Genomic DNA, 15,225 nt, shown 5'->3' on the forward strand with positions numbered 1-15,225 from the left:
TCTGTGCACTCCTGATTTGTAACTAGAAGTTGCACAGTTGACCTGCTTCCTGTAGTACACCACTCTGGGCTCCTTGAAGGAAGAGTGGGATATAAAATGTTTTTTGTTTTTTTTAAATTATCCAAGAGGCATCTAGATCATATATAGTTCCAGATGCCTCTTGGATAATTTTTTATAAAAAATTATAAAATGATGTATAGATGGTATTTGACATCAAAAAAATTGGCACTAATGTATAAAAATGTTTCAAACAAATGTTGGAAGTGTGGACATTCTGAAGGTACTTTTTTTTCATATGTGGTGGACCTGTGGGAAGGCTAAGGCCTATTGGGATATGATATACAGGTGAAACTTGGAAAATTAGAATATCGTGCAAAAGTCCATTAATTTCAGTAATGCAAATTAAAAGGTGAAACTGATATATGAGACAGACGCATTACATGCAAAGCGAGATAAGTCAAGCCTTAATTTGTTATAATTGTGATGATCATGGCGTACAGCTCATGAAAACCCCAAATCCACAATCTCAGAAAATTAGAATATTACATGGAACCAAGAAGACAAGGATTGTAGAATAGAACAATATCGGACCTCTGAAAAGTATAAGCATGCATATGTATTCAGTACTTGGTTTGGGCCCCTTTTGCAGCAATTACTGCCTCAATGCGGCGTGGCATGGATGCTATCAGCCTGTGGCACTGATGAGGTATTATGGAAGACCAGGATGCTTCATTAGCGGCCTTCAGCAATTCTGCATTGTTTGGTCTTATGTCTCTCATCCTTCTCTTGGCAATGCCCCATAGATTCTCTATGGGGTCAGGTCAGGCGAGTTTGCTGGCCAATCAAGCACAGTACACTGTATACTTTTCAGAGGTCCGATATTGTTCTATTCTTCAATCCTTGTCTTCTTGGTTCCATGTAATATTCTAATTTTCTGAGATTGTGGATTTGGGGTTTTCATGAGCTGTACGCCATGATCATCACAATTATAACAAATTAAGGCTTGATTTATCTCGCTTTGCATGTAATGCATCTGTCTCATATATCAGTTTCACCTTTTAATTTGCATTACTGAAATTAATGGACTTTTGCACGATATTCTAATTTTCCGAGTTTCACCTGTATAATGAGTTAAAGAAAATATTTAAAATGACATTTCCTAAGAAGCCAGAATCCTTCCTGCTGGGAATAACACAAGGTGTAATTTCTACAAGTAATATAACATTTTTTATGTACGCTTCTACGGCGGCCAGAATAATATATGCACAGAAATGGAAGAGTAATGAACTGCCTTCAAAAGAAGATTGGCTGATAAAAATTTTGGAATATGTGGAGATGGCAAAACTTACAACATTGATAAGAGACCAAAACTTAGAATGCTTTAAAGAAGATTTTAAACCATTTTTGTTGTATCTAAAGAACTATTTTCCTACTATGGACTTTACAGCAGGGTTTGAAATTTAGTAAAAATTGCAGGTTGGGTAGATTAACTGTGTTTGTAAGGGTTTAAATGTATGTTTTGAATTATTATTATAGCAAGGGTAAATTTTACAGTTGATGATTCATGAAGAGATGTGTGCGGGAAGTCCACTTTTGTTTATTTGTTAATGATAATATTACTATTGTTAAAATCAATAAAAATTGAATTTGGGGGAAAAAAAGATCATATATAGTTCCAGGAACTTACTGCACAACTTCCTCAGTTTTTTTCTGGATTTCCTCATCTCTCATATGTGGATTGCTCTGAGGCCACTTGTGTTAAAGTCAATTTTGACTCCTGGCGGCCACAGAGCCCTGTGGTTTTCTTTGGTAGAATACAGGAGGGGTTTACCATTGCCTCCTCCTGCGCAGTGTGAGATGATGCCTTTCAGCATCTTCCTGTATCTCTGCTGCCTAATATAGTACCAGCGGGGATTCGAACTGGCAACCTTCTGCTTGTTAGTCAGATATTTCCCTGCTGTGCCACTTAAAGTGATGCTTGTGTCAGCATTTCTTCAATCAATTTCTCTGATTTGATGGGGCCTTACACTTCTAGTGTTTGGGATAAGCCATTTAGAAACTAGGAATGCCCTAATTGCCCATGTTTTCTGTTTGTGTGTGGGGGTCCACTTACCTGGGGACTGTCCCTAGGAGTGTGCAGGGCTGGGGGTGAGCAGCACTCGTTCTCAGCCACACCCCGGGGTGTCGCTAGGGGAGAAGGGACCCTAGTTCACCCCTCTCCCCAGCGGCCCCCTCGGAGTGAGGGAGATAACGAAGAAAATAGGGAGGGGTGGATCTGGGGGACCCTCAGGAGCTGGGGCCCCGGGTTCTTTGAACTCATTGGCTCAATTATAGCTGCACCCCTGGTCACACTCCTCCTTTGCAGCCTTTCCTCACCCCTGCCTGCTGAGTATCCGGTAGCGCAGCGCAAGGGGAGCTTGACTGCCTCCTTCCTTGTTCCAGCAAGGAGAGTGGCAGCCAGACTTCCTAGCAGGGACGTGCATGTGCCCTGATGCTAGATAAGGGTGGACCTTTAATAAGGGTGCCTCTCTTTTAGTATCCAGCTTGCGGGGCTGGGAAGTTAGATTGCCTCTCTCTTTTTTTTAAAGGAGGATGGAGGCGATGGAACTCCTTAGCACTGTGTGTGTTGGATACTGAGCAGGAGGGGGGTGAGGAGCAGCTGACGGGGAGTGCAGGGGTGGTTGGGCCTGGCTGTGGGGCCTGAGAGAGTGTGAGGCTGGAGGTGATCGCCCCGCTTGCCCTGCCCAGGGCACGGGCTGTAAGATCCATCCAAATATAGCATGTGTCCCTAGGAATATGTAGGATGGCAGAGAAGGTTCATATTAATCCTGGTACAAATTTCAACCCTAAAGGGGTTTACTAAGTTCCCCTGCTAGCTGAGCAAATATGCACCTTTTTAAAGGGCTGATTTTCTTTCTTGAGCAGGGGGAGAACAACTGGCCCTATGATCCATCCCCAGCACAGCCCCTCCGGTGGCTGTTGCTGGTGTCTATTTTGTGTTTCTTTTTAGATTGTGAGCTCTTTGGGGACAGGGACCCATTTAAATATTTATATTTATATTTATATTTAGAGAGACATTATTTCTCTATGTAAACCACTTTGGGAACCTTTGTTGAAAAGTGGTATTGTTAGCTGTGTCCCTGGGATCCAGATCTCAAGCAATTATCAGTAGATGCGATACCCAATGCATGAAAATGAGCTGGGGTCCAATATGCCCCAAACATCAATGTTTGCTGTAGACATTGCAAACCCGGGTCCCTTGATGAGGTCTTTATTGAAGCTGAAGCCAAATTCCACTGGGCTGGTGTTGCTTTTTTACTTAGCTCCAATTCCCATTTTAATCTGCTGTTATCTAGATTTGGAAGAATAGCTTCTTTCAGAGTAGAAATTATGAAAAGATGAATTTTAGACCAAGTTTTCAGGGATTCTAATTCATTTACTGGGCCAAGAGTTTCAGATGCCCCTATTGCATCTAGCCCAAACACAACTGTCAAGCAATGTTTCAGCTGCAGATACTTCTATGCAGCAGCAAGTGGGAGCACATATTCAGCTTGAAGAATCTGGAAGTGTTTAAAATAGGAATCGGATGTAATAAGCTGATCAAGTTAATATAGATCCCATTTGGCCCAACTGAGCCATGCCATGGGTCCATCTCCTTCTTTAATGTGTGGTTTGCCCCTTAAGGTAAAGTGTGCTGTCAGGTCGATTTCGACTCCTGGCACCCACAGAGCCCTGTGATTTTCTTTGGTAGAATACAGGAGGGGTTTACCATTGCCTCCTCTCGCGCAGTATGAGATGATGCCTTTCAGCATCTTATATCGCTGCTGCCCAATAGTGCCAGTGGGGATTCAAACCGGCAACCTTCTGCTTGTTAGTCAAGCATTTCCCCGCTGCGCCACTTAAGGTGACGGGTTGCCCCTTCGTGTTAGCCTAATGTAAATATATGGATAATGTTTGAGCTGATCAGTCAGTGAAAACCAAGCTCCTCTAATGGACATTACTGTGGAAATGTACTGTGTCAGAGACCAGAGACACTTTGATCCAAGAGCAGCCCATCCAGTTAGGGGCTCCAGTACCTGTTGCTTCAGAAAGACCCAGTGGTATCTCCCCTTCTACCCAACGATATAGCTGAAGATCTGGAAGATTAAACCACCCACCCCTCTTTAAATGATAGTTGGAGTTTACCATAGGCCAGCAGAAGGGTACATGTAACAGCAGAAGGGTACATGTTTGAGGCTAGTTAATCAATGGATTTGACTAAGGCAAAACCATCTAGGTGACATCAGCATGGTAAGCATTCTGTCAGAGGAAGTAAAGGAGGCCTTGCAACAGGGAATCTCTCAATGGAATTGTTGGCAAAGACACACAGGCCTCAGCCTGGCCCACTGGGCTATGAGTTCTGGTCCAATATGAGTGGCCTGGGCCATAACTATTGCAGACAGGGTGTTAATGTGAGAGTAAAATTGGATGCCATTCCTCCTGCTGCAGCAAAGATTACCAGCATTCTTATTGAGAGATATATTGCATAATCTGCGCAGAGGTTCCCCATCTCCAAAGAGAGCCAATCAGTGTGTGTACACAAGATCAGACCCTTGTACTTTGTATTAATCTCTTCATTCTGTTCTCGCAACAACCACTCTAGAACTGAAATACACAAAGCTCCCTTAGTAGAAGTATGACAGTGTGGCCAAGGGTTAACTACATATGTTCTGCATCATTTTTAGTGGTCTAGTGAGCATCATCGTGCATAAAGAAAAGCAGACTTTGGCAGGGTCTCCCCACTCCTTCCTACTTAATGTCACAGCAATTTCTGTGTTTTGGAAGTGGTGTGATGCAAGTGGCATGTGTGTTACAATTTTCTTAAAATTGGAAGGTCTGGCAGCCTAAAAGACTCTGCCTGCTGGTCTTGCCTTCCCTCACTCATCACTGTGTGTTGGGATAACAGCTTAGGTTGTATTGCTTTATTGTTGTCTATGTACTGTAGGAGCAGGCAAGCTTGCTTGTGTTTTCTAGAACCCTGAGATCTACCAACTGGAGCAACTGCCAAATAGTGACCTAGAATTAAGGAACAAGATGTCTGTGCATGCCCAGCCCAGGAATTTGACTTCAGTATCCTAAATGATCTCACAGTTCACACACTTCTGGTTTTCCACCAAACCTCCTTCATTTTAGTGGCCTAATTGAGAGAGCGAGTGCCTTTTTGTTATTAAACCATTTGGGAGACAGAAGCCTTTGCTGAGGTACTGCAGATCACATGGAGATTTCCCAGCCGGACTTCTGCCTACCTCAGTTGTATCAGAGTAGTTCCAGGATTTGGATTTATAGCTGGTCTATAAATATTAAAATAATTAAATATAACTTTGTTTCCCAATAAATTGCAAAAGATGTTTCTTCTCTCTTCCCCTCTGGGTTATATAAGATCCTTTAATTTAAATGGTGACTGGATGAATAAAGCTGGCAGGGGAGAGTGTGCACATTGTTTGTTTGTTTGTTTATTATTTATTTGATTTGTATACTGCCCTTCCAAAATGGCTCAGGGAGGTTTACAATTAAAACAAACCACTAAAACAGTAAAGAGCTAAAACAAATTAAAAAACAGCATAACAATTAACAATTTAAAAACATTTTAAAACAATTAAACAATTACAGTGATTAAAAACCCCAAAATCGGGTTTTGAATTTTAAAATAAACCAGAAATTAAAACCCCCCAAATTTAGGAAGCTGAGAATGCTTGGGTGAAAAGATGAGTTTTCAGGTGTTTTTGAAAATTGCCAGAGATGGGGAGGATCGTATCTCAGCAGAATGCAACAGAATGCTGTAGATCTCACAGAAACCAAACTGGACATGTGCTCCATTGAGTAAACAGCAGTATCATAGGAGCACAGGAAGTTGCCTTGTACCAAGTCCATGTATAGTTTTTCTGTCTTTGTATATTATATATTTTAATATCAGATTTGTTTTTATATTTTTAGCTAAATACTTTAAACTCATTTTTATTATATGTGTTTTAATTTTTGTAAACCGCCTTGGGATTGTTTTTAATGAAAGGCAGTATATAAATCTAACAATAAATAAAATAAAGTCAGACCATTGGTCCATCTAGCTCAGTATTGTCTACACAGACTGGCAGCAAAACCTGTAGGCACAAGTTTTGTTTCATCTTATTTTATCAGTATTTATCAACAGCCTTTCAACAAATGTTTGCAAGGCAGTATGCAAAATAAAAATTCAAAAATAAACAATAAATCCAATTTAGAACAAATTAGAAAATTGATTTTTTTAAAAACTAAAGCATTCTCAATAACTATCCAAACACCTGTCAGAATAAGCATATCTTAATGTGGAGCTGCTCAGCTTTGGTTTGTCCTGTAGATGTTGACCTACGACTCCCATAATCTCTGGTTGGGGGTTATGGGAGTTGTGGTCCAAAAACAGCTGGAGGGCCAAAGTTGAGCAGCCCTTTACAGGTTTCCCAAAAAGAGACCAGGGAGCTGTGCTTTCACCACGGAAATTAGTCCCAGTCCTGGTTGATGAGGACTTTACCTCTTGAGAGGAAAGATATTCCTGGTGCTTATTCTAAAGTGGTGAAATGCTGTTATGTGCCAGAGCAATCTGTTTAGACCAGCTTTTCATCTTGGCCTCTGTGTATTGCCACAGAGTAAAAGTAACTTTGCTCCACAGAGTTCACGGCATGCTACCATGCTCTTGAGGCTGCTTTGCAGGTTAGAATAGAATAGGAATACCACAAGCAAACCATTCACACCTCATAACAAGTGACAGCTTTCTCTCCTATTTTATTTTATCTATCTGTCTACCTACCTACCTACCATGTTTACACATCTAGTAAGTCAATAAGATATCTGGGCATTTAGATACAGACTGTCAAAAGATTTAGAAAGATAAAGTCATTTGAAATCTCTTGGGTTTAGCAAAATAGCTGTGATCAAAATTATCTTGCCAAAAATATGATTTTGTTTTGAAACCCAAGAGATTTCAAATGACTTTATCTTTCTAAATCATTTGACAGTCTGTATCTAAATTTCTCACACAAACAAATTCTTAAAACAAATTCTTAAAACAAATTCTTAAAACATGGCAAAAATCATCCTAGAACATGTCAGGGAAAATAAGCCACCAAGAGTGTGTACAAAGGTTTTGTATAAAACAAATGGAAATCAGGCTCCCTGATATAAATTTGTGTTGTAAAGTTTGTATTGTAAAACTTGCATCTATATCTGTTTGAAATGTACCAGATAAACTAGTTCAAGCTGAGGAATCTTAACTAAAAAAATCATTTTCTTAGCCTGCTGCTATGGAATTGTAATAATGCTTGGGGAAAACAAGATATGTGCTACAGTAACAACTTAATTGCTGATCAGTTGGCTGTATGGTATCCACTTAAAGCTAAGTTAAGTCTAGCTCTCTCCCCACTTAACATCATTATTTTGGGATGAAATAAGCCCAGAATTGGTGCAATCAGGAGATGTCACTAATTGAATTAAACACCAGTTTATCGAGTCACACAGTTGTGGAATGAAAACAAAATTTTGTCTTATCAAGATATATCAGATGTAATTGGGTGGGGGCAGGGGGGAAGAAATATTTTTTTCTCAATATATTCAATATAGGAATATTATTTGACTGATTTAAAAATATAGGGTGTTCAGAGAAAACATAGATGCAGGAAGATCGTGTTGAAAAATGTTAAAAGCAAAGGATTGATAGCATGTCGGTATAATTTGTTGCTTGATCATCAACTCCCAAACCCAATTGCAGAAGAAGGATGGATGTGGTTATGGGGAAATAATGTTAAGAGAGTTGTCAGTGTACAGTATTGGTTTAAAAGAGAGCCTATACAAGTTACAGTACAATTACTCCTTTACGTCTGAAATGTATTTATCATTTGATGGATGATCATTGCTGAAGGTATCTGACTTCTGGGGTAAATATTTTACATTTGTTTTGATCATACTCTTTTATTATCATCTTTATAACAACTGTAATATAATAATATATTACTGAAATGACTGGCATATAACTTAATGTTACAACTTAAATAGCGCCTAGGGCAAGCACTGAAATTGCGCCCCCTGTCCAAATATCTGACACTCATCTTTCAGATAACTTTACCATAATATCAGCTGAAAAATACAAGTCAAGCTCATTAATCTTTTTGTTGGAAGTGAAGAACTTTGCGCTGTCTCTTGTCTCAAAGACAGTGGAGGACAGACTAGTGATTCAGAGGGCTAGAGGGTCAAGACATTGGTCATCCCTTCTCTACTGCTCTGACACTATCCCTTTGGAGTAGATTGCTACTCTTAGGGACTAACTTACTTACTTCTTGCTTTGCGCTTCCTCTTCCCTTTCTCTTCCTGTTCCTTCTACCTTGCAACATGCAAGCTCCTCTCCCCTGCACCATGTGTGCAGAGATGCAGAATCCATCTGCATCCAGCTAGCTAGCTAGATTAGAGATCCTAACTCCTCACTTTCCTATCTAGAATGGAGTTCTCTAATAAATACCATATATATATATATATTTGAAACTATGAACTGGCTCCAAGCTACTTTACTCTCAGCATACACACATGCCTAACTAAATTCCGCTATGTTGTGCCTCTGTGCTATAATGAAAAAGGGTTTCTCCTACCAGAGAAATTCTCAACACTTTTAATATTTCAAAAACTATTTAGCAGTGGACATAGCCAGACCAAAAAATGCTGGAAAACTACAAATTTCAGTATGCTGGAGCTCATGAAATACCCAAATACTATGTGGAGGTGTACTTGGAAAACTAAACAGAAGTGCCTGTCTAATTCTCTACTGTGCATTGTAGTATCGCTATTACATAAGTTTTAAAAATAAATGGAGAATTTGACTTTTCCCAGATACTCTGAAAATAATTAAAGAATATGCTGAGTAAACTGTGTCACTGCTTGGAATATATTCTAGTATTTCGGAAAGACAGTTAAAATGAGAGAAAGAGAGCAAGAAACTCCCAGTGGGCCTTAATACTAAGGATTTCACACTGATTCAAAGACAAACTCACCATTAATTGTCATATTATTAAGACATCACATTTAACTCACTTATCACAAGAAGCAAAGTAAGAGCAAATGAATACAATCCTAGCTCATAAGTTTCAGCTCAGTATTCACAAGCCCTGATTCTCTGTACATAGTGCCAATCTGAATATGTGTACAGTGACTTATATCATATTAATTTTTTTTAACCTGTAGCCCCTTCAGGGGGCTTCCTAAAGGCCATGGTGGGGGTCTGCAAAGGTTCCCCCTCCCCCTGTTGGCCTCTAGAGCGTCGCAGGGACCATTTGAGCATGTGCGGTGGCCATTTTGTTTTTGGCCAGTTTGTTTTTCAAAATATATATTTTTAAAAATGGCCACTGAAAACAAAATGGACACCACACATGCTCAAATGGCCTCTGCGAGGCCTGGTATGGCCTAGGGCCTCACAGAGGCCATTTGAGCATGTGCGGTGGCCATTTTGTTTTTCGTAGCAAATTAAATTAAATTTAAACCTTTAAACTTAAATCTTAAATTTAATTTAAGGTTTTAAATTAACCCTTTAATTAGATTTAAATTAAATTAAATTAAATTAAATTAAATTAAATTAAATTAAAGATTTTAAATTAAAATCTTTTAATTTTTTAAAAAAATGGTGCCCCCCTTCAAGTGGCGCCCAGGGCACGTGCCCTGCCTGCCCCATTATAGATACGCCCCTGTCTGTATTGCAAAAGCATGGGAAACACAATGCTATAAAGAAGACTACACTGGTTAAAATATATTTGGAGCATGATATTTGTGACTAAAGAGTCACATATTGTTTGTTTTGTTTGTTTGTTTATTACATTGCTATACTGCCCCATCCAAAAGCTCTGGGCGGTACACAACAGGTTGGGGTAAAAACCAAAGCCACCATTTAAAACCAACTGCTTAAAACAATATACAAACAAATTTAAAACAAAAACCAATTAAAAATACTTAAGAACAATTTCCAAACCTTGGAAAGCCAGGCCAAACAAGTAGGTTTTTAGGGCCCTCTTGAAGGCCCACAACGAGCCCAAACTATGGACATCTTCCGGGAGTGGATTCCCCAGGCATTCCATATTATAAGTATTCCAGGGATGATAATACAGTAGATAAATTTGTGTCTAGAGGGATAGTGTTTGTTTGGTACTGGAATAAGAGAGTACAGGATTCTGTATACCCATATGGACTGTTCTCAGTGATATAATCTTTGATTTAATGTTTTTGAAATATCAAACATTACAATAAAATAAAATATGAAAGAGGTTAAAACAACAACCCCTGGCAATATACATTCTGTTAGACAGGTATGGTTGGAGTCAAGGTTTGCTGGGAAAGGTTCTAATATGCCAAAGCGTACTAGGCCCATGGTGAATAGATAACAAGTAGGAAGAGTCTTTTGCTGTGCATTATGAGAGTAGATGGACAAAGTCCAGGATATCTGTTTTTGCAGTTTCTGTTCAGGATCATCAGAAGGTCATCAAATGTTTCAGATGGGTCAGCAGGATTAGCTTGATCACCCATGGAGTATATCGGTCTTGGTCAAAGGACACTTGGACAAGTTTTAAATGACAGAACATAGCCATCAATTTCCCAAAATAGCTACTGGTTCAAATTAAGAATTGTTTAGTCTCACAAAATTTGGGGAAAATTTATTATTTGGTAAGTCGGAGGTCACTATTGAGCAAACGCAGGGAGTCTAAATTGCATTACCATAGAAATAACCAGAATCTCAGCAGGGGCTGAGTGGGCTTCTTAAAGTTTAAATATAAGCCATGAGGAAAGATAGAGTAGTCCGGGTTTTGGGGATTTCCAAGGACTCGTTTTCTCTCTTTTCATCTTTGAAAACTAACTAGCTTCCTAGAACTCTTCCTTTCTCTGGTACTTCTCTTTAACTTAAATTACATTTGCTGTTCATTCTTTCCTTGAGATTCCAAGAAGCGCCAAGACTGGTAGATATGCCATTTATATTTCTTTTCCCTAATGTAGTATTGAGATCGTTTAAGGGTTAAATGGTGGATGTGGTTTAGTAAGGTAAAAGGGTTTAGAAAATAATGTCTAGAATAGTGGTTTAAATGTTTGTATTCTTGATGTTATACTTTACTGAACTTTCTGGCATATGTATCTCACCTTCTTAGTTGATTTGTTAACCCATTTCTTATGCTTTAACTTTAAAGTGTGGTTTTGCCATAATTAACCCCAAAGCAGTATAATCTCTTCAATAAATTTCTGTGTATATTCAACAAATCACTGGTTATCTTGGATTTCGTTACACAAAAGCCGACTGTGGGATGAAAAGATACTGACTCACATTTTGACTAATGAAGTGTGTGCACTTCAAGGGACTGTGGTGGTGTGACGGGAGCCTCCATGCAACTGCTCCTGCGCAAGAACCATTGTGCGCAAGAACCATTGTGCGCAAGAACCATTGTGCAAGAACCATTAAGACTTGTTGCTGCTGCTACACTCTGAAGTGCTCTGTGCATCGCTGAGTGTCAGCAACGTGTTTCAGACTTTGCAAAGCCCTCCTGGAGCACAAGCAGCACTCAGAAGTATATTGGGAAAGGGAGAGTTGTGCGAAGGGTCCTTTTGCACCCCTATAGTCCCAGAAGGTGCACACTCTTCGTTAGGATGTCAGCCACCAGGTTTATACATTTCACTGTGTAGAATGGCATAATCTGAAATTGTATGACTTGGAGGAGAATATGTTTGGATTATTATTATTTTTTATATATATATATATATATATATATATATATATATATATATATATATATATATATATATATTAAAAATGCCTTATTTTCTAACAGTTTGAAAAACCTCAGACCCGTGAGGAATTTGATTATCCTGACATGGCAAAGGAAGCAGGTAATTGTTGGCCATTCTGTTACGTCTACAGCCTGAGCCACAACTTGGCTGTGCTATACAGCACTGGGAGGTTTTAATGCTGACAGCTCCCTTGTCTACAGAAGACACTAGTGAGAGGTAAGGTTGGGAGACTGCAGAGCCGGCTGCTATGACTGAGAGCAATGTCGGTAGCTTCTGGCAAAGAGTTGCAAGCCTGTGCAGCTCTTTTCAGCTAGCAAGGAGCTGTGGCAGCTGCTCCAACCAGTCAAGTACCTTCGCCAATTTTTGCATGATGGCCAAGCCACACAACATCCCCCCCCCACCCCAATTTAGCTATGCTTGGGGTTTGTTGAGGTTTAGCTTGTTTATCAAAATCTTTCGCTGGGTCTTTTTGGTAAAGATGTCTTCATTTAAACTTTGAACATGTTTAGGTCAAAAGGCTCTTGCTGATGCAGGTGTTCCTTATTCGTCTGTGGAACAGGCATGTGTGGGCTATGTTTATGGTAAGTAATGCTATTTCTTAATGGTCTAAGCCTCAGTTCTTCTGCCATGTCTGCTAGAGTTAAAGTAATTGCCCAAACACCTTCATACCAACCACGGCCAGCCCTTCCATGAGTCCCAGTGAGGCAGTTGCCTCAGGCAGTGGGTTGGAGGTGGCTGCATGGGTGCTCTAGAGGCCCACTGGCTGTCACTGCTCAGAGTTCTGTTGGATTTCCCTCATGGCTTCTCATTTCCCTGCTCTCCCTGCCTCCGTGGGTAGGGGAATGAAGTGACAGGAAGTCTTGCTGTTGCTCCATTCATACTGCAGGCAAGGAGAATGGGAAAGTTACGAGACCTCCATGAGGGATTTCAACTTCAGCAAGAGCCTGAGCAGCAATGGCAGTTGCTGCCCCGCCCCATCAGGTAAGGAGGGGGAAATATTGGGTCTTGGGTTGGGACAGGGAAGGGAAGCCAGGGGAGGGAAAGGTTGGGGGCAGTGGGGGACAGGTCAGGCTTCTGGAGAAGATTCTCTCTGGCAGATATCTCTCTCTAGGGAGAAGGAAGACATTGGGGAAGTGGAGAAGGAAATGGGAAAGGGAAATGTTGAGGAAGGAGTGGGGGTGATGTATTGCTTGCTGCCTCAGGCATTGGTTTGGCTTGATAGAAAGCAGTGCTCAGAGCAGTGCACACTTGTCACATTAACTGCTAGCTGGACCTCTCCAAACAAGATTTTCCACCCCTCTCAGTGCAGAGGCTGGATGTATAGGGAAAACTGATAAGTTTATACAACTATACCAAAATATTGAAATATGTTGTATAGTTGTAAATGGAACACCTCCCAGAAGGGTGGGAATTGTTGGAGCTTGTGTAAACTTCTCAGCTAAGTGCTTGATAATAAAATAAACAAGACCAGAATCCCAAGTGATTGGCAACAAATGGAAAACCTGGTCTTCTTGTAACAGTTTTTTTTTTTTTTACATAAGATCATCTAGGTAAACCAATCTAAATCCTCTCTGCACCTTAAATTCTACCTATGTCTACAAGTGAAAAGCATTTGCCAGAGATGACAGAAGGGCTTTGAGTCATTTACAAATTGTACAAGGGTCTTAAAATTCATCAGGGGGGTGAAGAATATTATGCTGCTGTGTGACTTTCTTTCTTTGTATAAAGGTGATTCAACTTGTGGTCAGAGAGCTATTTATCACAGTTTGGGACTAACAGGCATTCCTGTCATAAATGTTAACAACAACTGTGCCACTGGATCTACTGCTTTGTTTATGGCCAGACAACTAATACAAGGAGGTGAGTTGTTTACTACTCCCCACAAGTCAGTATAAGCGTAACATTATCTGTTCTAGCCTTAATTGCTTGCAGGAAGAATGAGAGCACTTTTAATGGGCAGATTTCTTGGAATTCAAGACTACATGTGTAAGCACTGTAAGGTATTCCCCTTAGAGGATGGGGCCACTCCGGGAAGAGCACCTGCATGCTTGCATGCAGAAGGTTCCAAGTTTCCTCCCTGGCATCTCCAAGATGGGGCTGAGAGAGAATTTCTGCTGCAGCCTTGGAGAAGCTGCTGCCAGTCTGTGTGTATACAATACTCAGCTAGATGGACCAATGGTGTGACTCAGTATATGGCAGCTTCCTATGTTCATGTTGCCCACTGTTAGTCATAAAAACTTTCCTCAGTGACACATAGTTCCAGTATTTTATTGCTGATACTTAGGAGCAGCTTTAGAATAATCCATGGCTTAAAGTTAAGCTCTCTGTGTGTGTACGTACGTGTACACACACACTCACACACAAGCAATGAAGATACTGTACTTGGATTACTTGTGTTCTCCCCCTTCTTTCTCTTCCCCTCCACACCATAAGTGTTAATTGTGTTCCAAACACTAAGCGCCTTTAAACTTACGGAGGGATTGAGTCTGCAGCTGAAAAGCAGCTCCCCTGCACAACATCACAAAACTGCCTTTAAAACTCTGAAGGAGCTGTAAACCCAGTTTTTGGTACAATGGAGGGTTCATTCAGATCAGGCTCTGAAACCTTCCTGCTGCAAGTTAGATTTCCCGTTTGGATTAAATATTCAGCTTTTTAAAAGCATTAAGTATAAGTAGTATAAGTCTCCAAAACTTTATATTTAAGGTTTAGCTAATTGCGTCCTGGCTCTTGGATTTGAGAAGATGGCAAGAGGGTCCCTTTCAGTTATGGTAAGTATCTAGCCAGGAGGAACTGATTGCAGGAGAGAAATGGCGGGTGGAGGAGGCATTCCTTACAGCAATTCAGTGGCTTGTGTTCTAAGGTGTGGGTTTGCCAAGTATGTAACTGGGCTCTTGGCAACTGCAGCTTACTCTCATGGATGTCTCCAATTTTTCTTGAATGGCAGCCCAGGGGAGGGCTGAATGCTAGCCAATGGGAGGATTCTCACAATATTTTCCTCTCTCTGATATGGATACATATCATATGTGTGTAACTATTTTAATTTCAGTACACGGACAGGATATATCCAATGGACAAGCATGTTGAAGTGATGATAAACAAGTATGGCCTAGCAGCAGCTCCAATAGCTCCGCAGTTCTTTGGACATGCTGGCAAAGAACACATGGAGAAATACGGTACTACATGGGTTCATTATAAATATTACTGTTGCAAAAAAAAGCATTCTCATTCTGTTTTCTAAATAAGGATAGGAAGAATATGGCTGTTCTCGTGAATGATATGCCATCATTGACTGCCTGGAGAAGAAAGATCTGCAGAGGCATACAGTTGTATTCAAACTAGTGTGAGCAGAAAGAAGCTTGTGGAAAGGGATGTTCCCGACTCCTGCTCCCCATTACAGCGCCCAGTGTTCCC

The 15,225-nt window shown here is 40.4% G+C and overlaps 1 protein-coding gene across 2 annotated transcripts in view; it reads left to right on the forward strand.

The window, feature by feature from the left end:
- SCP2 (sterol carrier protein 2) overlaps window positions 1-15,225 on the forward strand; it is a 51,826-nt gene that overhangs the window by 684 nt on the left and 35,917 nt on the right. The window contains exons 2-6 of one of the 2 annotated variants that reach the window (XM_053244586.1): window positions 11,856-11,913; window positions 12,324-12,395; window positions 13,543-13,674; window positions 14,518-14,582; window positions 14,861-14,987. In XM_053244586.1, the coding sequence (XP_053100561.1) occupies window positions 11,856-11,913; window positions 12,324-12,395; window positions 13,543-13,674; window positions 14,518-14,582; window positions 14,861-14,987 (454 nt within the window). Of the gene's footprint in view, window positions 1-11,855; window positions 11,914-12,323; window positions 12,396-12,716; window positions 12,796-13,542; window positions 13,675-14,517; window positions 14,583-14,860; window positions 14,988-15,225 lie in introns of those variants that run through there. The other variant, XM_053244587.1, reaches the window with a different exon arrangement.

This window comes from Hemicordylus capensis, chromosome 4, assembly GCF_027244095.1.
Source record: "Hemicordylus capensis ecotype Gifberg chromosome 4, rHemCap1.1.pri, whole genome shotgun sequence".
Lineage (NCBI taxonomy): Eukaryota > Metazoa > Chordata > Lepidosauria > Squamata > Cordylidae > Hemicordylus > Hemicordylus capensis.